We start from the raw sequence: 25,790 nt of genomic DNA, 5'->3' as shown, positions 1-25,790 counted from the left end.
AGCGCTCCGACGTTTTCGGAGACGTCTGTTAACCACTAGCTCGATAGCTAGCCGGGGGCAAGGCTCACTAGAGTCCGTGAGAACACCGGACTCCCGGCAAATCTTTCGCTACTCAGGTTAAACATGATATATAAGTCACTTAGATAACTTAAAAATGTTATTGTTTGGCTTTTTTTAGTATTTTATTTGTTCCTGAGTAAATCGGTTTGGCTGAGATTAAAGTTATAGTTTTTACACAGCTGAATAAATGTCAAGCAGACAACTGATTATCAGAAGTGTGAGATGCTCGAGAATATACTCCAGTGTCCTGTTATATTTTAGATAGCAAGGAGCAGACGGCTGCGTTTATTAAACTCCACCGAAACAATCTGCAAATTTCATTTAAATTTAATAAACTATCATCTTGTCTTTACTTTTAGTTAGCACATACCTTAAACACTTAAAGTTGTAAGCTAATGATAGTTATATAAGAGCAGATGCATGCTGGTGCAATAAGCTGTACGTTTTACGTTCAATGGATGCATGACCTGATTAGTCGACTAATCGCAAAAATAATCGGTGACTAGTCGACTATCAAAATAATCGTTTGTGGCAGCCCTACACCAAACTGTAAACAGGGATACACAGGAGGGTCTGACTGATCTGACAAGGTTCAAAGTGGGACAGTTTAGTCAAAATTCTGTGACCATGTCGACCCCTTCCAGAGTGAACCGATGAACATTTATCCAAAAGTTTGAGTCACAAAAGAAAAGATCAGAAGAGAAAAGCTGAATTCACGCTCATTAACGTGATCACACGTCTGATGCTTCAGCAGATTGAAGGACAAAGCAAGCTTTTCTGGTAGAAGCTTAAAGCAACAGTGCTCACGGCTTTCTACCTCTGAGAGCATGACGCCCTGCCTCTCTGCTGTCACTCACGTCCTTCTTGCTCCTGCAGCCGGAGACCCGCTGGGCCAGTTCGCCATCGTGCAGGTGGACGAGGGCCAGTGGGGTTTGATTGTGAAGGAGAGTCTGGACCGAGAGGCCAGAGACAGATACGCCTTGAGAGTCACGGCCACCGACGGCAAGTTTGAGGCTCCCATCAGCGTGGACGTCCATGTGCTGGACATCAATGACAACAGCCCGCTGTGTGAGCAGGTGAGTACAGATGACTTCAGCTCTGCAGTTAGATGCATGGAAGCCACTCAGAGTGAAAATGGTAAGGGGAAGTGGACGCTGGGCTGTTTTTGAACCTTTATTTTTTAAAGCATTTGTTTTCCCTTTAAAGGTGCTTCTGGGAATTTCTCCACATTAAGAGTAAAGACAAAAGCTGCTGTTTCCTGTACAGGCTGTAAAGCCCCCGAGGCTAATTTATGAAACTGAGCTATTAAAAAAAAGATTACTCTTGACTTCATGTAACATTTAATATTAAAGGAGGTTTCAGTATTCTCCCTGTCTGTTTCCTCACAGTCATTACTAGAGTTTAATGGAGACAGATAAAGGATGCATGAAATGTTCACCATCATAGATCACTTGTCATCCAGCAGCCAGGAGAAATATCTCTATCATAATAACATATTGTTTAACTGAAACCAGGTAAATAACATTTGCATGAATAATCTTTACTTAACAGTTAGGTCCTTTTAAGTCTTTATAAGCCAGTTATAAAACTGGCTTTGACACAAAGTCTTCTTAAAACAAGACTTTATGAAGTGTTGCATCATAAGCAGTTAATAAGTAAATAATAATATATTTATTACACTTGGAAGGTTTGTGGTAGGTTTGTAACATGTATATTAAACAGTTAATTGTGACATTATAAATCCATCCATCCATCCCTCCATGTATACATCCATCCATCCACCCATCTATCCATGCATCCATACATCCATCCACCTATCCATCCATCCATCCATCCGTCCATGTATACATCCATCCATCCATCCGTCCATGTATACATCTATCCATCCATCCATCCATCCATGCATCCACCCATGCATCCACCCATCCATCTATGCATCCATCTGCCCATCCATGCATCCATCCATCCATCCATCATCCATGCATCCACCCATCCATGTATACATCCATGCATCCATGCATCCATCCATCCACCCATGCATCCACCCATCCATCCATCCATCCATCCATCTGCCCATCCATGCATCCATCCATCCATCCATGCATCCACCCATCCATGTATACATCCATCCATCCATCTATACATCCATCTGCCCATACATCCACCCATCCACTTATCCATGTATACATCCATGTATACATCCATCTATCCATCCATGTATACATCCATCTATCCATCCATGTATCCATCCATCCATCCATCCACCTATCCATCCATCCATCCATCCATGCATCCACCCATCCATCTATACATCCATCTGCCCATCCATCCATCCATCCATCCATGCATCCACCCATCCACTCACCCATCCATCATGCATACATCCACCCATCCACTTGTCCATGTATACATCTATCTATCCATCCATGTATACATCCACCCATCCATGTATACATCCATCGATCCATCCATCCATCCATCCATCCATCCATCCATCCATCCATGTATCCATTCATCCATCCATTCACCCACCCATCCATCCATCCATGCATACATCCACCCATCCATATATACATCCATCCATCCATCCATCCATCCATGCATCCACCCATCCATGTATACATCCATCCACCCATCCAGCCATGCATCCATCTATCTATCTAGCCACACATCCATCCACCCATCCACTCACCCATCCATCCATGCATGTCAGGGCTCTAGACAAACTTTTTGCCACGGTTGCACTGGTGCGCCTAACTTTTTCTCTTAGGCGCACCACCACAAAAGTTAGGTGTACCCAAATTTTTCTACCGCATTGCTTAAAACCGCAGTTTTACATGTGCACTTTGTTGGCGGGGGAACCAATTTGGTCGCACTCTAGAGCCCTGCATGTATACATTCATCCATCCATCCATCCATCCACCCACCCACCCGTCCATCCATGTATACATTCTTCCATCCATCCATCCATCCATCCCTCCCTCCCCTCCCCATCTTTTGCCGTACGTTATGGTGTCAGAGTTCAGATGTCAGTAACAACTTACTTAACGTGACCTTTTTTCCTCTCAGCTCCGTAGGTGTGTTTCTGCTGCTTCCTGTTTTTCTCTATAATCCAACGCTGAGTAGCTTAACTGAAACCCACCCAGTAAATGCAGGCCTGATTATTGTTATTATCCTCCTGCTGCAGCTGGTGTACAAAGAGGTGGTGATGGAAAACTCGCCCTCCAGCGTGTTTGTGCTCAAGGTTTCAGCTTCCGATCCAGACGTGGGCACTAATGGCCAGATCTCCTACACCCTCCACGGGCCAGATGCCGACAAGTTCCACCTGGAACACAGGACAGGTATGATGGTGTCTGTTTGACGTCAGTGCACGGCGTCCCTGTCAGCGCGAGTTTGAGGGTGCAATGGCATGAACTGACACCCATCATCTGATATCTTCACCACGTGCTGAGACATCAGTCAGTCTTTAGACCCACTCAACAGTTCAAAAGCTGCTCTTGTCATATTGTGTGTAAAACTAAAGGCTGATTTTATACATGAATATAGAAAAGTAACATGCATGGATTTCCAAAAGGTCAAAGCTGCTTTAGTTTGAAAGTTGATTGTATCATGATGTGAAATTTGGGCTCTTACAGCCCCAGACTGTGCAGACTTTTCAAATCTTGTCCAAACAATCCTCCTCTAAGTGTCCACCTGGTGTGGATACTTAGATCATTTAAAAATATATATATAATGTAATAAAGAAATGAAGGTTCTAAGTGGGGCTTTTAAAGTTCAGAAAAGCAAGAACACTTCCACAGAAAGTTCTTGGTTGGGCTTGAAGGCAAATCAAAGCTCCTGAACTTCATGGAAGAGTCATCAGAAGAAAAGCTTTCCTCTGGAAGTCTGAACATCAGAAGGATCCCGGTGCCTTCGTGAAACATTTTCAAAAAAAAAGTTTTTGTTAGAAAGACGTTTGGAGAACAAAGAGTACAGGATCTATGAAAAGAACTCCTCTCTGTGGGGGTGCATCAGGAAGAAATGGAAAGCCTCCATAAGTGGATGGCTCGTAGCAGAGCACAGTGATCCTAAACACACCTTAGCATCCACTGCAGACTAAAAAAACACAACGGGCTCAACCCGAGGCCACGCTGAAGGCATTAGCATTGAAAACCTAGACTTCAAAAGAGGCACGCCTTAAAGCCGTAAAGCCCATGAAGATGAGAATGTGCCCAAAAATCTTAAAGCAGGAATTCAAAGACTCTCCGTTCCCCGTAAAGTCTTTACAAGCTGTGATACCTGCAGCAAAATAGTATCCAAAATAATCAAAGAGACATGCTCACACCTTCACAGGAGCCAAACTTCAGCAAGGTGTGCATGAAACACTGAAACACCTACGGGGACAAGCTGGTGATGTGTTTAGGTTCCGCTGGAGTTTAGCATCCTGCCGTTCCCGCGACAAAACACCAAAAAGTTTTAACATTTGACTGAGTAAAATAAGTTTATAATACTCGGGCCTAAAACTGTCACCTGTAAATGAGCAGCACCACAGTCACACAATGTTTGTGTCATGGCAATGAATAACGTGTACGTTAAGCTGCTCGTTAGCGGACGCCTGTCCTTCGTGGCTGGGGTATTTTCTGAATATTTTATTGCTTATCAAATGTTCATAAAGAACAGGAAACGCAGACACTTTTGTTTAGTGAGGCAAAGCAGTCCTTTATCTGACTCCATGCAGACCAGTTGGACTTTGTCTTTTTGGAGTGACTATCAGTTTTAAGCAGGAAACACCCTGTTCACCTGCTCACACCTCAAATATTAAAATAACACCTCACAATATTCACCTCAACATGCTACATCTGACCTGAAGATGACTGCTGATACTTTAATTATAAGACATACGTCATCATCTGCATGTGCATCACCAACATGCTAAAATAGTCTTTAGTGTGGAGATGTGTTGGCCTTGTTTTGGGGATGTTTGTGTTCCGCGGTTTGATGGTTGTGTGTCGTACACCTGTCCCAGGTGAGCTCTTCACGCTGGCCGTGCTGGACCGTGAGAGGAACGTGGAGTTCAACCTGGTGGCGAAGGCGACGGATGGCGGGGGTCGATCCTGTCAGGCCGACATCCTGCTGATGGTCCAGGACATGAACGACAACCCGCCCCGCTTCTCGTCCAGCCACTACGAGGTCACCGTGTTCGACAACACCACGGTCCGCACGCCGGTCGCTGTGGTGTATGCCAAGGACCCCGACACAGGTGAGCTGCTGCTGCTGAGTTTGACGTGTCGCTGTGGGTGCAGCGAAGGTGGAGTAACTAGACAAAGTGAATACGGAGTTGTTTATGTCAGGTCCGAACATGTTGGGACAAACCCTTCATTCTGGTATCATCGGCCCTTTTTACACCTTAAAGCCTGATGCTCAGGCGTGCCTGTGTGTGTGTGTGTGTGTTTGTGTGTGTGTGTATGTGTGGTTTGACTGATCCCAAACATAATAAAGGCAAAGCCGTCCATGAAACACCCACCTGAAGTTCACCTTTGCTGTGTTGTTCCAGCTGTGATAGGAATTATCTGCATCACGTAGCTTTTAACCTTTGACCCCTGCAGCATTTTAGCTTCAGTTATAACTGACTCTTTCTAGAAACATCGTGCTCTAAAACAAAGAATCCTAATTAATCTGTTTTCATTAGAGTCTGCATTTCAAATCTGAACTTTCACCCTTTAGATTTTTACTGCCACATTTCTGCTTTTAAACATGACGTCAGAGCTGCCGCACTTCCTGCAGTCTGTCGCGTGTCTGCGTGTCCTCGTTAATGTGTGAAAATGTGTGGGTGTGCCTTAATGACAAAGCAAAACCAAAGCCCACTACAAAAGCAGCTAAAAATAATGTCAGCTATAAAAGCCGTTTAACTTGGCTTTGGTGTCACATTTGGACGTCTGTTATTATTTCATGCAGTGTGAGTAGTCCTGAATTACTGTAAACACTGCCTTTTTTATTTACAGGTGTTGCTTTACCTTTTTAAAATGACATTTTCAAAATTAAATCTAGAGAAAACTTTAATAAGACACATGTTAATGATAAAAAGTAGTTTTATATGCAGTTTTTGTAGTTATTTTAAGGACAGCCAACGTCTGTGTGAGAGCTCTGATCAGTGTCTGTGGGGTGGGGTGGGGGGTTTCGGGGGATGGAGGGCAAACATGCCTCTGCTTTGATGTGTAATTTGTGAGTGTAGAGGGAAAAGTTTGGACATGAAACGAAAGACGCTTATTTTTCAGAACCATCTGCAGGCTGATGGCTCGGTGACGTCATCAGAGTTTCTTAAACATTTAAAGTGTGAACGCATATTCACACATCACTTGAAACTTTAATGACATTTCTGCATTTACACTGCTGTTTACGAGAAGTCGTCGCACTCAAAAGTTTGTCACAAAAGTTTCACTGCTTTTTATTTCCAACACGTAAATATAAAAAAAATACAAAATAACATAGTAACATTAGTAGTATCTCTGTGTGAACAGTCACACACGTATGAATACAGAAACACTTTTTGCATCTTTAGATTCATCGCAGCCTTAAACTGTAGGCCCACTGGTGTCCGTCTCACACAATATTCAGAATACTTTCTGGCAACAAATGAATGAACTTCAGACATCAGCTGTGCTTTTTTCAGCTCTACGAAATCAAAGAGTTACAGAGTTTATCTTGAACACGAGTAAAGACTCTTTCTTTGTTAAACCTTCTATTTGTATTTTTTTTTTTACCAGATACCACAAATTTGATCTTCTTCATGATGATTTATTTTTGTCAAACCATTTTTAAATATTATTCATTTCAAAAATCTGTTAATGCTACACTTGTAGGCCGCTTGCTCTAAATCCCGATAAGAACAGTAAGAAGCAGTCAGTGTTTCACATTGGTTGGTATTATTTGTGCAGAGGTGGAGCTGCGTGTTCACTTATGTCTTTGTGGTTTCCTTTGTGCTGCTCCTCCTTCCTGTGATTCATGTAAAGCCCTGGGTTTTGTAATCAGCACACGTATCGCTGATGTACCCCAGCCCTCTCTTACTGAGGCGAGCAGCCACACTTTGCTGCAGATTGCCAGTGCAGTCATAAACGCCTTATTAATTAGTTTGCTTTCATGAGTGCTGCATGGGTGAAGTCACATTAAAGGAAAGAGCTCGGTTTGTGCAGGTGTGTGTGGTTTTTGATGTGTCATTCAAACGGTGGATCACAGTGGGACTGCACACACACATTAGTTTGTACAAAGGTGGACAGATTCAGACAGGTAGGACACACGCAGCCCCAACAGGCCGGCCACGCCTTCAGATGTGCAGCAGCATGTCCTCTTTCTCAGTGCTGACGACTTTCTCACAGATGCCAGTGACTCACACACATGTTTCTATTTTTTAATGCTTTATTTGCCAGATAAATGAATCAAAACCACTTCAGCACGCAGAGAAAAAACTGCAGGCACCAAAACAGAGATGTGGAGTCAGATGTGACGGTGAAACTGTGCAGCAGAGCTCGAGCAGCAGACAGAAAATAACCGTAGTTGAAGCGCTAATCCTCTGGAAATCCAACACAAAGTGTTTGACCTTTACCTGTAGTGACATCTTTAGGCTGCTTAGTCTGTTCAGCATGAAAATGTGTTTTCCTCCTAAAGCTGCTGTTTGCGCAAGCTTTAAAACGCTGACCTGTCAATTAACCATTATCCAAAGTTTTAGCTCCTGACCTCGTAGACATGTCGTGGTTTTCACCTGAATAATTCCAGCGTGAAAATCAGCAGGAGAGAAGACAACGAATAAAAAAAGTGAGAAAAATAGAGGCGTTATTTCACGAGCTCTGCTGGAATCTGAATGTTCTTCTTATTGCTCTGGAGTTAGTGGTTAACGAGCCTCCTCATGGGGAGGGTCATTTTTATCATCAGTGGTTTTCATTAGAAACACACACGCTGGGCTTTTCACCCACACACTCCCACTGTAAATGTGTAACTGTGCAGAAACAGTGGGATCTCCTGGATGCTTCATGTTTTTTCATGTTTACAGCCCTGAGAGTTCAAAGCGTGCGGTTTGTGATTATTCTTTCTTTTGATTCTTTTAATTGGCGCTATGTGGAAATCCAGATGTGGCTTAGATAACAGTTTCATGGCTAATTCATATTTTTCTGTTTGGATAAAAGGATCATGATGCCACACAGCAGCTTATCAGTCACACCCAACAAACCAAAGTAATAACCTGACTCTGGATGGCCTCCAGTTACACTCTCGAAGCAATTTTGGATAACTCAAAACAAACATGTTGGACTTTCATCTCTGCAAAATCAAAGTCCCGTCATCCGGGGTTTCACAAAGTTCCTGAAACACCTTCAGTGGATCCAAAACACCTGAACTCAAGTGGAGAACAGCTTCTGTTCATTGGCTCACCGCCTCATTTACTGTCAGCCAATCACAGCTAGGATCGGCTGACAGTAAAATGGAGACGTATTTGTTTCTTGATGACCTGAGTATATTTATTTATATAGTTACATTTATTTATATTAACATATTGACTAAAGCTGTCTGCTTATACAGTCTGTCTCTAGAAGAGATTTCACTGCTTTAGTCTTTATGATTCTAACCTTAGCAGGGTAAGGTCTCTATTAAAAGTGATGACCTGATGCAAAGAAGCAGGTGAGACATCCTCACACACCTTACCTGTCCGTGTTCCTATGCTCAGGTATAAACTCCGAGGTGAAGTACTCCCTCCTGTCCGGCGATGACAGCTACTTCTCTCTGGACGAGTTTTCTGGGATCCTGCGGCTGGAACGACCTCTGAACCCTGAAACTCCGACCACATTCGAGCTAAAGGTGAAGGCCACCGACCGCGGCCTGCCTCGTCACCTCCACTCTGTTGCCACGGTGACAGTGGATGTGGTCTCTCTGGACGACTACCAGCCCGTCTTCCTGAGCTCCGAGTACACCGCCCAGCTCCCAGAGTCCTCGGCGGTCGGGTCGGAGGTGCTGAGCGTGTCTGCGCTCACCAGAGACAGCAGCTCCCCGGATCCCATCATGTACCGTATCATCTCTGGGAACGAGGACGGCCGCTTCCAGCTGGACTCACGAACAGGTCAGAACAGCTGATTACACGAAACACTCGGCGTTTCATTATTGCACTTAGGCAATAGTGAATAGTGGAATTGTAAAGCGCTTTGAGGGTCTCGAAAAGCGCTATATAAATGCAATCCATTATTATTATTATTATTATTAGGCGTACAGGTACAGGTGAGCTTTACACCTGAGCGGCATTTACCCGGTCCCCCAGAAACAAGCCACATATCGAATAATAATAATAATAATAATATTATTATTATTATTATTATTATTATTAAGGCATAAACACACTCAGCAAGCTCAAACTAAGGCTGAGTGCGACTCTAAAACCAGAACAGTGAGGAAGGTCCTTTCAGCTGGAGAAAAGAAAACAGCAGCAGAGATAATGAGTGAGGGTTAATCAGCTGAAAACAGACAAGCCAAAACAAAGAGCTGAAAGATGCTAAGCCAGATATCAGGTGACCGCTCACTAACAGTAAATATAGGCACAAAAAGGATTTCAGAATAAACGCACAAAGAGAAAATGGGACCGTGGGTGGAGATTCATTTATTGTGACAAAGAGTTTTCTCCACTTTTGTTACTTTACAACAAAACAATATACAATTTTTATTGCTAAAGGTGACTAGAGGCTCACTAATTAGCTGAGTATTTAAATTCATGACAACTGTAATATTTCCTCTGCATTAATATTCAGGTAAAGGAAAAGCTTTGGGCTCAGTCTGAATTTAAACAGTTTAATCATTTTGGATAAATAATCACAAGGTTTAAGTTTTTCTACCCTCAGATGTTTTTAAAAAGGACTAAGACTGTTGCCTTGGTGCAGAGAGGCTTTATTAATGCTGCAGGTGGAGCAGCGAGCGCTCGCGAGCTCCGCCCTCTGCTGGGTTTAACAGTCGGACTGAACTGCAGTGTGGGACTATCTCACAGCTCGTTGACAATAAATCATTAAAGGCCAGAAGAGGTGCGCTCATCTGTTTATTTTGAAAAGCCAAGACAAGACGATCAGAATCTCAACTAGATGGGATTCACTGAGATTGCAGGTTATTTTTGGTTCGTATGACACTTTAAAGCTGAAATAGAAAAGTGTGAAAGTGTTGGCCCGGCCTGCACACCAGAGCAAAGAGACCAGCGAGCAGCACCACAGTTTCAGCAGTTTAGCGATTTCACTGATCGATGCAGCCTCTGCAACAACGCAGGTCACTAACTCAGATGTCTTTACTTATTCTCAGTTTGAAGCGCTGTCAGCCTGCAGCACACACTCACGCTTGCATGAGTGCATGACGGTCCTTCATGCAGCTGCTCTCTGGACAGCAGAAATAGTTCTGTGTGTCGCCCCGTTAGGATTGTTTTGTTTTTTAACAGCCGGCTGACACTAGCTTCATATTTACCCAGCATACAGAATGTGAGAATATGATTGGTCAGCGTAGTTTTTTTTAGTTTGGTGAACTTTGAGCTGGTCGATGCTGTGTCAGTGAAGAATTCCAGGCGAGCGGGTTGTGTTTGACCTGAATCGTGTGTTTTATGAATGGATCCTTCCCCCTGCAGAAGAGGGAGTGCTGTTTGTGTGTCGGAAACTCGCACGCCTCCAGCGGGACTCGCCAACAGGAAAAGTTCAACTTTCTGTCTGAGATGATTCACAAACAGCAGAAGCTCCAGTTTCTCCTGTTTTTCTCAAAGTTAATTTCCAATCAATACTCGTCCATCCACGGCACGATTAGAGATGAGTGACTCACTGGCTTGTGGATAATTTATGATTTGAGTTTTTTGATGTCTGCAGAATGATTCAGAATTGAATCAATTATTGATCCTGTGCATCATCCGTAAACATCTCCGAGCATGCTGCGGAGGACGCGGTCGTAAACAGTAAATCTCCCTCCGGCCTCGGATCAAATGCTGTTTTTCACACACCGGACACGCAGCACTTTGTCTCTCTTACTGCAGCTCTTTACTGTGAGCCAGAGCACACAAATATCTGCGAGCTGCGTAAGCTCCAGAACCAAAAGACAGCGTCGTCACACAAATGAGGAAAACCTCAGTGACGTGTCACTTCACCCTTCTGCTCAGGCGCAAAAACACAACGTCAAGCTGGAAACAAAAGGCTTCCATGCATCATCGTTTCAGTTATAGGTTTGGGGATGAACAGTTTATATCATCAGTTTGATTCTTGGACTGGATTAGAGCAGCTTCACATGAGTCACAGTTCAAAATAATCCTTCTTTTTCTCGCACTGGACCTCAGTTCATCCTCTGTCTGAAACAAGCTGTTTAAGCCCTTGAAGCTGGCTTTGTTCTGATTGGCTGACCATTATAAATAGACGGTCTAACAGCTTCCTCTCTGTGATGTAATCCTAATCTAAAGAGTGTTTAGAGCACTCAGGCTTCCCTGGCAGTATGGGGAGGTGATGGGGGAGAGGGAGGGCTTCGCTGCTCAGGGCCCAGATGATAAGTGAAAGAAAATGGATGAATGGATCTATTGGTCTTTATTTTCTTTACTTTATTTTCTTTATTTTCTTGTACTTTTGTCTTGTTTGCCTGACTTTTAGGATTTCTAGGGCCTCCTCCACCTTCTGATAAATATATGAGTTGACTCTGCCCTCCATGGAGACGCTGGTGATCAGCATCTCTTGGTGCTTCGTGGTCGAGTTGTTGGGGGTTTTCTTCATTTTCCAGTCGGTGACCAGAATGAAGACTCTACTGAGCTGGAAGCTGAGCTTGCCACTTCCAACAGTGCGAGAAAAGCTGCTGTAGAAAGCCCCGATGATCCGAGCTACCTTTAACCTGATTCCGGATGATCCAAGAATTTTCCAGAGGCTTTAATGTTTAGCAGCGTTTGTCTTTCAGGGCTGTGCTCAGTAATGTGGGTGGAGATCTGAAACCAAGGCTTCGAGGCCGGCTGCTCTGTTAGTGTTCCGCACATTTCCTCTCAGACTTTTTTTTTTAGGGTGGATTTTTAGTAGTTGTTGGGAAACATTACCATGCACTGAAACTTAGTTAATGGCACAGAATTGCAGCGGTGACACAAAGGGAGGAAAAAAATAGTAAATCTGCAGAGTAAAAAGTGAAATCGCGGACTTCCTGCCAAGTTTGGAAAATATGTTTCTGTTACTTCACTCAACGTTACTGATCTTCCACAGGCCGCGAGCTTGAGGAATCTATGAGCTGAAAACGCTCCAAAATCCCTCCTTTGACATTTGCGCCATTACGCTCAGAGGTGACAGCTTTGGTTGGAAGAATGTTGTGTCACCGAATCATGCGGGTGAGATCAGAGATGTTAATGAAGAGGGAAACGCACCGCGGCAGCTTCCAGTGAAACGAGTCGTGAATGACAGGACTCGTCAAAGCAGGCTAGCCTGGACGTGATGTCTTGGCTCTCTGATTATTTTCTTTGAGCCCACACACACCAGCGCACATTAGCGCAGATGTGCATCAACCCGTCAGGAGCTGCTGTCACGCTCTCACATTCTTCATGGTTTTTCTGCTTTTTGCTGTGAACAAAATTCATAACTGTAAAGATTTCATTTTTCACAAAGAAGCTTGATTTATTTTATTAAAGTCATCAGTTTAAGCTTTTAAATCACGGGTGTCAAACATTTGTGCCGGCCCCTGAGAGGTGCAGCTTTGGTCCCGTGGAGGGTCAGTGTGGATGGAGGGTTGATATGAAAATGAGCTCTTCATTTAGGGTTGAGTCCAAAGAGGGCAAAACTATGACCCACTGGGAGACTAACTGGAATTACGAGAAACCCACAGTGAGGCTGAGAAACACTAAAAAGGTTATCAGGGAAGTGTAAGCAGCTGGGCAGAATGAGACACCGAACACGACACGAGGGAAACAAACAGACGCAAAGCACAAGGAACAGCTTTCAAAATAAAACAGGAAGTGAGGTCCGAGATAAAGGAGCGTTAAAAATGTGTCCAAACTCCTGGAGTCGCTTGGTCACACAGGGACTAAATACATATAGACTTTGTGGGGCCGCTTGGGGCTCACAGTGCACACTGAATCGTGGGAAGTCGAGCTCACAAAGCAACCTTCTGATTAGCAGGCCGCCTGCTCTGAGCCACCAGATACAACAGATCACCAGTGAGTAGAGTGAGGGCTCCATCCAGGTGATGTGACCCAGTTACCTGCACCACTTAATTAAAATTTAAAGACATGTAAAAAGGTTGAGTCCAGTTTACTTTACCTGCTTTTTGGCAGCGCCATTAAAAATGCCTACCATCCCCAGTTTCTGATTGGCTGATGGGCTTCATCAAAACAGTAATTATGAAAGAATTCATGTGCCGGCTTCGGTCTTGTACCCACTTGTGAGCGTTTCCCTGTAATGTGTTTGTAACTGCACAGTGTGCGTGCCTCTGCAAACCCTCAGAAATATGAGCAGTGTTTGATCTAATGTACGAGGTGTTCACTTCTCCACTATCAGCTACGATCAGTGCTCTTAAGCAAGGCATTCAGCTTCTGGTTATTGCTTTAACACATTGGCTGCAGAGCTGCTGAATGGTGATAAAAGCTGTGCAGGTGAGAACGCAGAGAGGCGTGAGCGAGAATGCACCGAAGCTCAGGTGTGCTCGAACATCGCAGCTGGACTCTGACGCGCGCCTCGATCGTAGACGTGTGCGTGACGTGCGGCGATAACGATTTGCAGAAGGAGGTGACGGCTTTGTGGCGATGGTGGTGGACGCTTGCTTGTGTTGGATGCTGTTCTGTGTTTTGTCAGTGAAGCATGGTTCAGCAGACTGGCTGACAGCCGAGCGTCTCCACGGAAACGAGACAAGTTAACGGCATTAAAGTCAGACACCAACAACACTTATTTCTAGCTACAGTTACACCTGTGAGGCACAAACAGGAGGAAAAAAGTTTCTAAGAGAGAAAGTACAGAGAGAGTCGTTGCTCAGTCGTCAGTGGTTCGCTTTGCTTTTCTTACATTTAAGAACACGATCGGGCCACTGGAGGAGTTTCATCACATTAACTGATGATTCAAACATCAGAATCACGCTTTTGAGTTTGCTCGGTGAACGCACCACACACACATCCAGCCTTGGTTAATTCAAACACACTCTGAGTCCATCCTCAGAGGAGGATCTTTCTTTACCCTCCCCAGGTGCTCACAGTCAGCAGGTAAGCACTTCAGATTGTTATGGCGTATCTACTATATTCATGGAGTTAATAAAGTGTATTTGAGTACTTGGTGCCCCTTTCACCTCCCTTATTTACATCAGCACAGCTTCCACCCACTCCCTACACACTTTCACTGCTTGTGTGGAGGCCCTGCCACATTCAGAGACGCTTCCCTGTCATTATTCCAGAAACTAGAGAAAGGCGAGGGCATCCCAAAGCGCGCTTGTTCCCTGCAGGGCTCCTGTTCCCTCCAGGGTTAGTTCAACATGACATGAGAGGATTTAGAGGTTCGTTCAGAAATGGGAAACATGTTTTTGTGTGTCAAAATTTCCACAAAAACTTAAATCAGGTCAGTCACCTGAATATCTAATATTCAGATATTGATGAAATCACATCTTTGGAATTTGATTCCATCCACATCATCAGAGAAAACAAATGTCACAGATTCTTTCCACCTGAAAGGTTCAACTCACAGAGGTGTGTCACATGATACCATACACAGAAGGAAAGCAAGGGCGCTCTGATTTACTGAGCTCAACTTCTCTTCTCTCCTGTCCCGTGTCTCCTGCTCCTTGAGGCGAGGACGGAATTTTGAGCAAATTTAGCACCGGTGTCGGAGCACGTGGTCAAACCAGCTGTTTCCCTTCATGCAGGCCTCGTGACCCTCGTGGCCCCGCTGGATTTCGAGTTTTCCCGGGAGTACTACCTGTCTGTGGAGGGGAGCCGTGGGAAGTCGCCACTCAGTGACATGACCACGGTCATCATTAACGTGACAGACGTGAACGACAACCCGCCGGTGTTCAGGCGCAGTGACTACAGTGCCGAGGTGTCGGAGGATCTGACACCTGGGCGCCTAGTGATGAAGGTGAGAGCTGTGACTCACACGAGGTCGTTGTTCTGTATGGAGTCCGCATGCTGGGTTTATGTAGCACACACACATATGTGCATCCATGTAAACACAAAAATATCAGTGAAATCAGACTTTTAATTAACAATGTTCCCCAGGTTGTACACAGAGACGCACTGACAGCTTCACAGCTGAGGGGCGATCTGCACGTATTTAGTGGTCATGCAAGCTGATGATCTCATAACACGTGCACGTGCTAATGTAAAGAAAACAAGTGATGAAAAACATCATTCACACACAATAATAACAGCACGGGAGGAGCACGCACACACATGCCATTATTCAGCAGCACGTCAGCGTCAACCTGTCAGGCCAGCAGCAGAGATAACACAGCAATGACACAGCTCACCGCCTCCTGACGGTCACAGCAGGGCTGCGTGATTCTCTCCTCCTCGTTTTTCTTGTCATTTGCTTCCACATCGTCAGGCTCACCTTTAAATAACGAGACAGAGGTTCTGTTAGCGGAATGAAAGGATTAGTTAGTTGCAGTCACAGAGGAGGAGAAGTCGGGCGGGACAAAGTCAAAGCACGGCATTATTCATTTTCAGTCTTTTTTTAATCTGTTATCAGGTTTTGACTTTTAATAATAATGTTACAGTCAAACCAACCCAGAATAACTGGATGACTCATTGAAGTTATTACGTTAAAGAGAACAAAAGCATGATAATGATACTGAAGCTGAAGAGGCAAAAATCCAAGTCCAATCTAATGCTGCATTTAAACGAAGGTGAGAACGAGTGCGCTGTTGTGAGGAAGATGCACAAAATCCAGCTGCTGAAAGCCTGAGAGGCTGGATGTGAAGAGTCCTCCAGCCAAGGAGCCACATTCAGACCTTCGCACAGAGCTCAGCTCTCTGTGACCTTTGACCCGCTCACAACTCAACTTGTTGGTGTGTCGTGGGGATGTTTTGTGTGACCCCTGACCTCCACAGAGGTAGGCGCAGTTATTCCTCTCCCGATTTTCATCCTTCCTTTTTCTCCATGTCCAGGTAACTGCCACAGATGAGGATGGCCCAGTCAATAACCTGCTGCGCTACTCGATTGTGAGCGGCGACCTTCTGCAGCAGTTCTCCATCGACGCTCGCAGCGGTGACATCACTGTCCGCACTGCGCTGGACAGAGAGGAGGTGAGCGTGCTCAGGAGCAATGTGAGCTGCGTCGCACTAAAGAAGCAGCAGGTCACGTGAAAACTCTCTCCTCATCTGCAGATCCCTCACTACTCCCTAACGGTGCAGGCAGCAGACGAAGGCAGCCCGCCTCTGTCCTCGGCCGTCCTCGTCGCCGTCACCGTCACCGACGTCAACGACAACCCGCCCGTCTTCTCTCAGGTCAACCACAGTCTGCTGCTGCAGGTACAACGACCCGAGCGTCACCCACGCAGGCTGGAAGCCTTTATTCGTTTAAATTATTAATGTTATTATTATGCTGACAGATATTCCCCAGATTCCAACTCGTTTTCCTGCTGCTGTTCGAGTAACAGCCAAACTGTAGTCGACCTAGAAAACAAGCTTTGAAATGAGCTGCAATGAGCCCAACACACCACATTTGAGGGGTAATGAGAGATTCTCAGCATGTCCTGTAAATATTCAGACTTTATATTCTCAGGTCAAAGGTTTGCTTCTTAAGTTGTGATTTTAATCTTGGAGAAGTTCTCCGCTGTTTTATGTAACTTTCTAAGAAAAACATCCCCATTTTTTTTGTACATTTGTTGTTTTTTGATCCAAGCTCAGTGGTCCATATATTCCCCTGCCTCATGCCCAGGTTTCTAATCACTCTGTCACCCTGCAGATATGTAATGTGGGCTTTAGGATAGTTTCTGTCCTAATGAATCCTGGATCATAAACGGATTTGATAGCTGAGCACATCACAGGTAAGGCAGGGAGATTAGGTTTGTGCCTCTGCAGCTTTAAAAATACACAATCATGACTGCACCACACGCCTGCGTCAGGAAAAAGATAGTGATGTCGAGGGGAAGAAATACGTGTGTGTACCCAGAACCGGCCAGAATGAATCACCTGTCATTAATAAGCTCAGCTGTCCTCAGGGAGGACGCCACAGTTACAGTCCTGTGTGACTTTTGACACCTGTGGATAAACACAGACAGAGACAAGCACGTTAAGGTGTCCCCGTAAAGCAGCTGCTCAGCCTAACAAGGTGATAATGGAGACAGATGACCTGACGGCTGCAGGTAATTAAAGAGAGCTCATTACAGGTGACCGTTTATCCACCTGTCAGCACTCTCTGTGACAGGTGGATATATGCTGCTCCGTCATCAGAGCGGTTTCTGAGCTTTCAGGGATCAAAGCGGCAGAAAGACGTCAGTGTTTCGCTCTCACCTCTCACCTGAAACTTCTAATTACGTTGCAAAGTCAAAGCTTTCGCTCCAGTGTGTATTTTTGGATGCTTCATTGGGATGTGGATGCCCGCATGCCTGCATGTGTGGACATGAATTCACGCTGCTGGCAGTCCCATCGCAGTGCCTCACTGACAGTTACTGTTTCCCCCGCCAGCTCGCAAACTCCCATCGAGTCGCTGATCCAGGACCGAAACGCTGCCAAACCCAGTGTGAGGACAAATCCAGACTCTGGGTTATTGTCCCATCTGCCGACAGCTCCGCAGCCAGCTCTGCCTGATGGAGAAACTCTGCCCAGCAGATGGATGCTGTCAGTGTTTCTCAGACAAGTGGTGCAGGTCATTCATGATGTTTGCAGAGCGTCCTCAGAGGCTGCAGCAGCTGCTGATGGGCTGTAGCTTCTGAAAATAGCCAATACAGCCATCAACCCCAGTGAACATGCTTCACCCCTACATTCAACTCACTTTGATTCTTGTAGCACCAAATACACACTCACACACACACACACACACACACACACAGGTGAAAGCAGCTCCCAGTCTGTAAAGTGGAGGAGCATGGCTCCAGTGTAGAATATTTCCTGGCTCTCAGAATCTCCATTTTAAACCAGCCCGAGGAGTCGCCCCCTGCAGGACGTGAGAAAGAATGCAGCTTTAAGATAATTGCATGTTCCACCTGCACATTGGTCTCACTATCATGAAGCTGAGCTTTGTCTCTCCTGCGTCCTGTGAGGCGTGCTGTAGTTGGAAGTTTCAAAGTCCTCTCCCGGGGGTGTTGCACATTTTAGCCCATTAACTCTGATGCATCCTCTCCCAAAGCACGCCACATGTTTTTAGATTGATAACCTATTTTTCCAGGAAGCTCTGGTTTCTATTAATTCCCTACAATATGAAAATCAGCATGCAAAGCCTCTTAAATTACTTGAGATAGTAGGTAATCCATCACAGCAAACAGCTGAAGGTCTTCATTATTTTCTGGCACAGTCAGTGGAAACAGGAGGGAGTCACTCTACAAACAGCTTCCATGAAACGACGCCGAAGTGTCTCTGAGCTGTACGGACATGCCGGCTGTTCTTTAAATGACCAGTAAACACGGATGGAGTGCTAAACAGGAAGAGTGTGATCAGTGTGGCTCTGTGCAGCACACATAAGATATTTGACATCCATCCATCCATCCGTTCACCCACCACGCTATCAATCCACCCATCCATTCATTCATTTATCCATCCATCCATCCATCCATTCACCCACCAGTCACTGAGCCTAAACAGGCCAGTGTGAGTGAAGTAGATGTGAGCCGAGTGTGTTTTGAGTATAATCAATGCTTCACATGTTCCTGCAGACAGAACATTTCTAACTCTCAGATTAAATCCTGCAGAATGAGCAGGAGGACTTTGCAGTGTATCTCCCATCATATGCTTGGTGTCATGAAATAGGCAGAGCAACTATACAGGCAGTGTTGCATGTGAATGATTTAACATGAGGTAGAACATACTAAATCTCTGGTTAATGGGAGCTCTGAGGTCGATGTTGGAGCTCTGTGGTGCTGGGATAACGAGAACATCCTAAAAATGATGACCTGTTAGTTAGAAGCACAAAACTGAATAAAAATGTGTCCCGCAGGAGGGCGAGGCGGTCGGCAGCAGCATCCTCCAGCTGGTGGTGACGGACAAAGACACCCCAAGGAACGGCCCGCCTTTCTCCTTCCACATTGTCAGCGGGAACGAGGACCGCCGTTTCCATGTGGACCAGGGCGGCCTGCTGTCGCTCTCTGCTCCGCTCAGGAAGAAGGTGAAAGCTCACCATCAGCTCAAGATACAGGTGAGAAGCTTCAGGTCGCCATCCCTCCACTTTTCTGTTCTCTTCTCTTGTCTTTCTCTCACAAACTCTCACTGCAGGAAAGACATCTTAGAAAGTTTGTCTCGGCTTTGGAGGTGCTGAGCGTCACTCCCGGCCTCAGCCGCTGTGCTGTCCGGAGAGGTGAAGAAAAGTTAGAACAAAGTCGGCTTTATGGTTTTCTGTGGTTCTGAACTGCCAAGACTGACCCTGCACACCCAGTAACGATGACTGAGTTTAAATATAGGAATTATTTAAGCTGGAAAAATGAAAGTCAGAAGAATGACCCTGCTTCAACTCTTCACTATAATCCATTTACAGAAGGGGTTATTCTGAGGGTTCAGGCTGTTTCAGGTTGCAGCTGATGGTGCATATTCGTGTCCTGCACTGTATGGATTTTGTTGGCTGGAACAAATATATTTTGGGATGCTGAGAGATGATACTTTAGTCCAAAATGCTCCATTTTTCATTTTGTTCTCTGCTGTCAGAGGGAGAAAAAAAATAAATCACTGTGGTTGGACAGCGTTTGGTTGATCACAACAAAGAAACAAAAAGATTAATATGAAATGTGAAATACAAATGTTTTTGCTTTGATTGCAAGTGAGAAAAAAGTTTATTAGAAAGCATTAGAGAGGAGGGAGACACGCACCTGCACACCTGTAAATGCATAAGGAGAAACAGACATGTTACCTGTCCCAGCTTTTACATTTCAAAGATGATATTTCATAAGAACAAATCAAATCATTTAATTTTTTGTGCTCCACCTTTGCCCAGGTGACAGACAGCGGCCACCCTCCCCTGTCCTCCATCTGCGTGGTCAACATCAATGTCACCGAGGAGAGCAAGTATCCTCCGTCTGTGGTGCCGCTTGAGGTCTCCATCACCACCTCCGGAGGTCTGTTTGCAAACCGGGTTGTCGGCAGACTCCACGCCTCAGACCAAGATGTGCAGGACGTCCTGACCTACAGCCTGGTGTCGCAGAGTCCCGACGACAGGAGCTTCTCCATAGACCGGGCTGACGGCAAAATCTGGGCAGACGAACACCTGGAGGAGGGCTCATACGCACTCAATGTCAGCGTGAGCGACGGGAAGTTCACCGTCTGGACCGGGGTCAAAGTTCACGTATGGGTGGCCACTCAGCAAGCGTTGGACTCTGGACTGACGCTGCAGCTGGTCGGGATGTCGCCGGAGGAATTCCTGGGCGATCACTGGAGAGGCCTCCAGCGCAGCCTGGGACAAGAGCTGGATCTCCCCCGGCAGGAGCTCCACCTGGCCAGCCTACAGCAGCGGCCTGACCCCCGGGCCCTGGAGGCCCTGCTCATCTGGAGGCCTCAGGGCGGCCCCGTTCGGCCCCTGCCCACCAGCAGGCTCGCAGGTGAGCGTGCATCACACGTGGTCAGTGAGGTCAGTGTTCAGTATGTGTGCCATCTGACATGTTGGACTCTTTGGTACAGGCATTATATCGGACATCGAGGACTCTCTGGGCCTCAGCATCCTCAGGGTGAGTCACAATGGCTGTCTGGGCAGCGGCTGCCCTCCGCGAGGCTGCAGGAACTCCGTGCGGCTGTCGGGAGAGAGGCTGGGCCATTTCACCACCGCCAGAGCTGCTTACATCACCCCGCAGCACACCTGGGAGAGCGCCTGCCCCTGCAACGGTACGTCCACCTGTCTGTCTGTACTCAGAGTGTATGTGCGTATGAGTGAGCTGACAGGGTGCAGCAGCTGTTTCTGACATCTTCTGAAGAGCAGCATGTTTGAATCGAAAAGTTCAGACCTGCAGGTTTGCGTATAGGATGAGTCTGCTGCAGTAGAGTCATGTGACTGAACATCCACAGAGGGCACAGCGTCCTCCTGGGTTATTCAGCTGTGGTGTAACTGAGCGAACCGGACGTGAGGCCGGTTAAGCTCTTTATCGAGTCCTCTGTCACACGTGTAGGACTAGGCTTCTAAGCGAGCTTTCTGTTCGTGGAGGCTGGTGGCTTTAAAGTGAACATCGTTGTAGGGTTTCTACCTGGAAAACTATATATACTGCACGCTTACGTGCTGTGTTATGATGACGAGTATACTGACCTCCTAACCCCTGAAGTCACTCCATATTCAAACAGCTGCAGAGAAAATGATCTTTTCATGCTTCAGTGTGTGCAGCTGGAGTTTCGTCCTTTTCTTCCTGAGATCTGAGGATGAGGAGGGTAAATATTCTCACCAGTGTCAGCCTGTCCTGGTGCATCATGTCGTTCAGGTTAACCTCCCTGCTTTCTTCTTACCGGTTACACAAACTGAACTGAGGGAGTAAATCCCCAGATTTCATAAATGGCTGTCAGTATTCCCTCAGCGGGCCACATTGGGATTTGTGCAGGCATTCCTGTATGGATTATTGCTGCAGGGGGTTTTCCTCTGGCTCTTCTTGTCACCACCATGTCTGACTCTACTTTACTTTTTAACCCTCTGCTCTTAAAACCAGTAAAGGCTGAGTTTTGTGCCAGATGTGCCACACTGCAGGTCCAAATCAAACTGCTGCCACATGTTTCTCCTGCAGCTCAAAGTTCACAAGTTCAGTTTAGAAAAAAGGTAAAAATCAGAGTTCCTGGGCTCTGATCGACTTTGGTGTTGTTAGTAAACCTCCCCACAGGCATCATCAAAGTTTAATCTTAGAACAACTAAAAAACAAAAGCAGAAGAGAAATTTGCTCATGACTCTTATTTGCTCTGGGTTGCTGCCGCTGGACTCGTGGTTGCCGGTTGGCGTCTGTGCCTGACTCTTTGCTCCGTTTTTTTCCTTTTCCAGTAACAACATCAAATAAATTTTCTCTCAGATCAGAGATCACACATTACAATCAGGTTACCACCTCGTTTCATCTGAAGGTGTAAAAACATCAAAAGAGCCGCGCCTTTTAACACAGATTAGGATTATTAAAGATAAGTGGATGCTGAGCTGATTTGGTGAGAAATGCTCTGCAGGTATTTAGTGAGACAAACATATGATTTCTGATCTCAGAAGCTCGCCGCGGTGGCGCCCTCATGGTTGATGCGGTTAAAGTCCGAAAGACAAAAGATGTAGAAGTCATCCAAAAATAAAAATCAGATGATTAGCACATTTACTCAGGAGAGGATGAACCAGGCAAACGCCTGGCCAGCTCATTCTTCTGTGTGTGACCTCTGCTTGTGTTTCCTCTGTTTGTGTCTCAGAGTCGGCGCTGAGGTTTGACAGTAGGTCCTACCTGAGGTACCTTCACCGTAAGGACGAGGACAACCAGGACTTCAAACTGTCACTGAGGTTCAAGACGATCGAGAAGCAGGGCGTCATTGTGTCCACCAACAGCAGCACCGGCTGGGGAGCTTTACAGGTATGGATGCATCTGCGGCGCTGTCATCAGACAGCCGGACATCTTGATGTAGTTTTCCTGAGAACACATCAGAGCTCTCACTGTTTCAGAAGCGTGCGATGAATTATGTCTGCCTGATCCTGTTGAACGCTGCTGCAGTGTAGGGGTTTGTGTGAGAGGTTACCCAGAATGCACTTTGTTCCAGTTTATTCCGACTCTGAGAGAAGCTCACAGAAAGGCTTGAGTGGCTTCGTTAAATACACTAAAGTCATTGCAGCGGATTAGAGGGGTCACATGACCGGATCAAACCGGGACCTGCGTCACGCGCCTCCTCAGCTTCATGCAGGTCTGCGATTCAGGACCGCTTCTGAAATTCAATCAGGCATTTAGGACACAAGCACGTGAAAGTACCTGTCACGCAGAGATACAAGAAAGGAATACCTGATATGCTCTCGATTTGTCGGGAGAACCAGCATGATGGTACGGAGTTTTATTTCAAAGCAGTGACTAAAGAAAGCTGAACATCTCTACAACAAACTCCACTCTCACGCTGGCCTGCCTCGTCAGCTCACAGAGGTCCGGGACATCGCTGGAATTTCACACCGAAGAAGGCAGCGTCGTCTAAACACAGGCGGACTGACCCAGATTCACCGCAGTGCGAAGAACACAGACCAGCAGCTCGGCGGGTATCAGATACTTCACACACACACACACACACACACGGCGGCGGCAAACAGGAGCAAATCAAATATCAGTATTTACGACGATGATGTGAGTGGGGATGAAGTGAAGCACCAGGTCATATCTGTGAATCATAGCTGGAAACGTTTTGGGATGAAAAGCCTCACTCAACGCTCCCCACAGAGACCCGCCTTAAATCAACTCAGCGGCTCTCCCTTTTTGTAAATCTGCTGCTAAATTAGTGTCAAACAACGTTATTAAACATTTGACAGTTGAGATGCCCAGCTCAGGGGAAACTTCCTGTGAATGAAGGAATCAGAAATCCTTGTTCCGCCAAATGCTGCACTTTTCTTTCTTTGTGTCTCAGGACAGCAGCAATAGAGACACGCATGTCTTCTTACCTGCTTCACTTTGTAAAAGAGGAAAATGCGAGCACGCTGCTTATCGTGCACGTCTGTGTAGGAACTGTATTTCATCTCGATGTGTGAGTGTGGAGCAGATAACTGGAACCATGGTCCAAACGTGGATCCAGTTCACATCCAGATCACAACAACACTCACCTTGGGTAACTCTACACTGTAAAGTAACAATCAGCCCCTATGAGCTGGCGCTTGGTGACAGTGGGGAGGAAAAATGTATGTTTTAGTTTGGAAAATCCTGCAAGCTATTCATGGGTTCTCTCCAGGTACTCAGGCTTCCTCTCACAGTCCAAAGACATACAGTTAGTGAGGACAGGATAGGTGCGAGTGGTTGTCTGTCTCTGTGACAGACTAGTGACCTGTCCAGGGTGTACCCTAGACCTTTGGATTGACTCCCCCCGTGTGACCCTGACAAGGATAAGAGGATGGAGTAAGGTGATATTTTGTCCCCCGACCTGCAGAGTTTCACAGGCTGTAAGTTTCTGAACTTAAAAAAAGAAAAATCTCCAACATTTATTGCCTCGGTTCGTGGAGCAGTACGGGAAGCTTTATTAAGCTGACAGAAAACAATGAGACCTGAACAGATAACTCATGACCCAAACCTGGTTTGATGGATTAGAAATTGACTGAAATCTCTTGATGACGTTTCCCCTCCTGGGCTTTCCTCCTCTATGAGCTCTCCGGCTCAATATTCACTCGCTCTGATTCTCAGGAAATTTCAAAAGCACCATTCAGCCTTTCCCAGGGTTCTCCCTCCTGGGCTTTGGATCTCGGTTCCTGCCCGCTTCATTATGAGCAGAAATGGCTTCAAAAGGAATTTCTGAGCAGCGAGAGCTCCCTCACCTGGGTTTGGTTCAGAGAAACTTCCTGAACATATGAGGCGCTATTCATACACCTGATTACCCGGGAGGACTGAGCTGACTGTATGAGTGTACTCTTCCACACCTCATCAGTATTCTCTGTCAGCTTTCACACCTGTGGGACAGGAAACACGTGCTCACCTTCAGACCTGTTTGCTGCCGTTAATTTCTTTGTTTCTGCACGCATGCGCTTGGAATCGGCTCCTTTGAAATGAAAATGTGTGAGCGTGTGGATGAAAAGCTGCCAGGGTGAGAAGTGTAGAACAGGAAGAGGTGATTTGTCACTCCTGTGTGATGAGGAGTGTCAGTGAACGCACTCCATACACAGTTGGTGGTTCTGCAGTGACACAAAACACCTGAAATGTCAGTTTAGGCTTTTATCGCGGTGAGAGAGCAGCAGGGGATTCTGTTCAGTCTCATTCAGCAGTCGTCCCTTTGTTTTATTAAATTCCACCAGTGTGGGTCTGTGGCGGGCGAGGCTCTGGGGTTTCTGTTGCTCACTTTGCTCCACAATCAGAGCAGAGGAGGCGATTGACAGAACTGAAGAAAAGGAGAGCTAAGCTGTCTGCGTTCCAACCTGCAGAATGAGCTGGTGGTGGCAGACATGGAATTCCCTGACGGGCAGCTGGGCTCAGCTTTAAACACAGGAGAAAGGTGGCATTTGATCACTCTGGAGCCTCTTAGGCGAGGTGTTTTCTGTCCAGCTGGGAGGAGCCTGGGCCATGCCCAGGAAACTCTGGGGAGATTATATTTCTTTAGGAACAACTGAGAATTGAGAAGGCTGTGATGTAGGGTTAGCAAGCCTACCCCATAAAACCCAAATTCCTACAGAAACATCGAGGAGGCTTGGTTTAGAAGGAGGACCTTCACACTGAAGACTAAGGACTTCTTACGGTGAGGAAGCAACGGGACTGAAAATCCTTCTTTAAGGAAGATCAACATCGATGCATGGGAGGAGGAAAGACAGGCCACAGAAAACATCCGTGGGGTGTCCTGGTTTATGTGTGTCTTTGTCCATTTCATCACAAAGACACACACACACACACATGCGTGAGTAAGTAGGTGTAGGGACAGCTGCCCAGAGGAGCTGGATGGAGGTGCCGCCATCCAGCTGTCAGGCAAAGAGGGAACTGTTATGAAGGGGGAAACTATTAACAGGGACCAGAACAGTTTCT

General features: G+C 46.1%; 1 protein-coding gene across 1 annotated transcript in view; it reads left to right on the top strand.

Annotated features, from left to right (window-relative positions):
- fat2 (FAT atypical cadherin 2) overlaps window positions 1-25,790 on the top strand; it is an 80,760-nt gene that overhangs the window by 31,819 nt on the left and 23,151 nt on the right. The window contains exons 12-22 of the mRNA XM_063488809.1: window positions 937-1,136; window positions 3,248-3,401; window positions 5,066-5,299; window positions 8,753-9,142; window positions 14,893-15,104; window positions 16,135-16,272; window positions 16,354-16,497; window positions 19,121-19,318; window positions 20,108-20,708; window positions 20,788-20,988; window positions 22,519-22,676. Of these exons, the coding sequence (XP_063344879.1) occupies window positions 937-1,136; window positions 3,248-3,401; window positions 5,066-5,299; window positions 8,753-9,142; window positions 14,893-15,104; window positions 16,135-16,272; window positions 16,354-16,497; window positions 19,121-19,318; window positions 20,108-20,708; window positions 20,788-20,988; window positions 22,519-22,676 (2,630 nt within the window). The remainder of the gene's footprint in view (window positions 1-936; window positions 1,137-3,247; window positions 3,402-5,065; window positions 5,300-8,752; window positions 9,143-14,892; window positions 15,105-16,134; window positions 16,273-16,353; window positions 16,498-19,120; window positions 19,319-20,107; window positions 20,709-20,787; window positions 20,989-22,518; window positions 22,677-25,790) is intronic.

The sequence above is a fragment of the Pelmatolapia mariae genome, linkage group LG2, assembly GCF_036321145.2.
Source record: "Pelmatolapia mariae isolate MD_Pm_ZW linkage group LG2, Pm_UMD_F_2, whole genome shotgun sequence".
NCBI lineage: Eukaryota > Metazoa > Chordata > Actinopteri > Cichliformes > Cichlidae > Pelmatolapia > Pelmatolapia mariae.
Note: the sequence above shows the minus strand (reverse complement) of the source record. Positions and strands in the feature narration are given on the sequence as shown.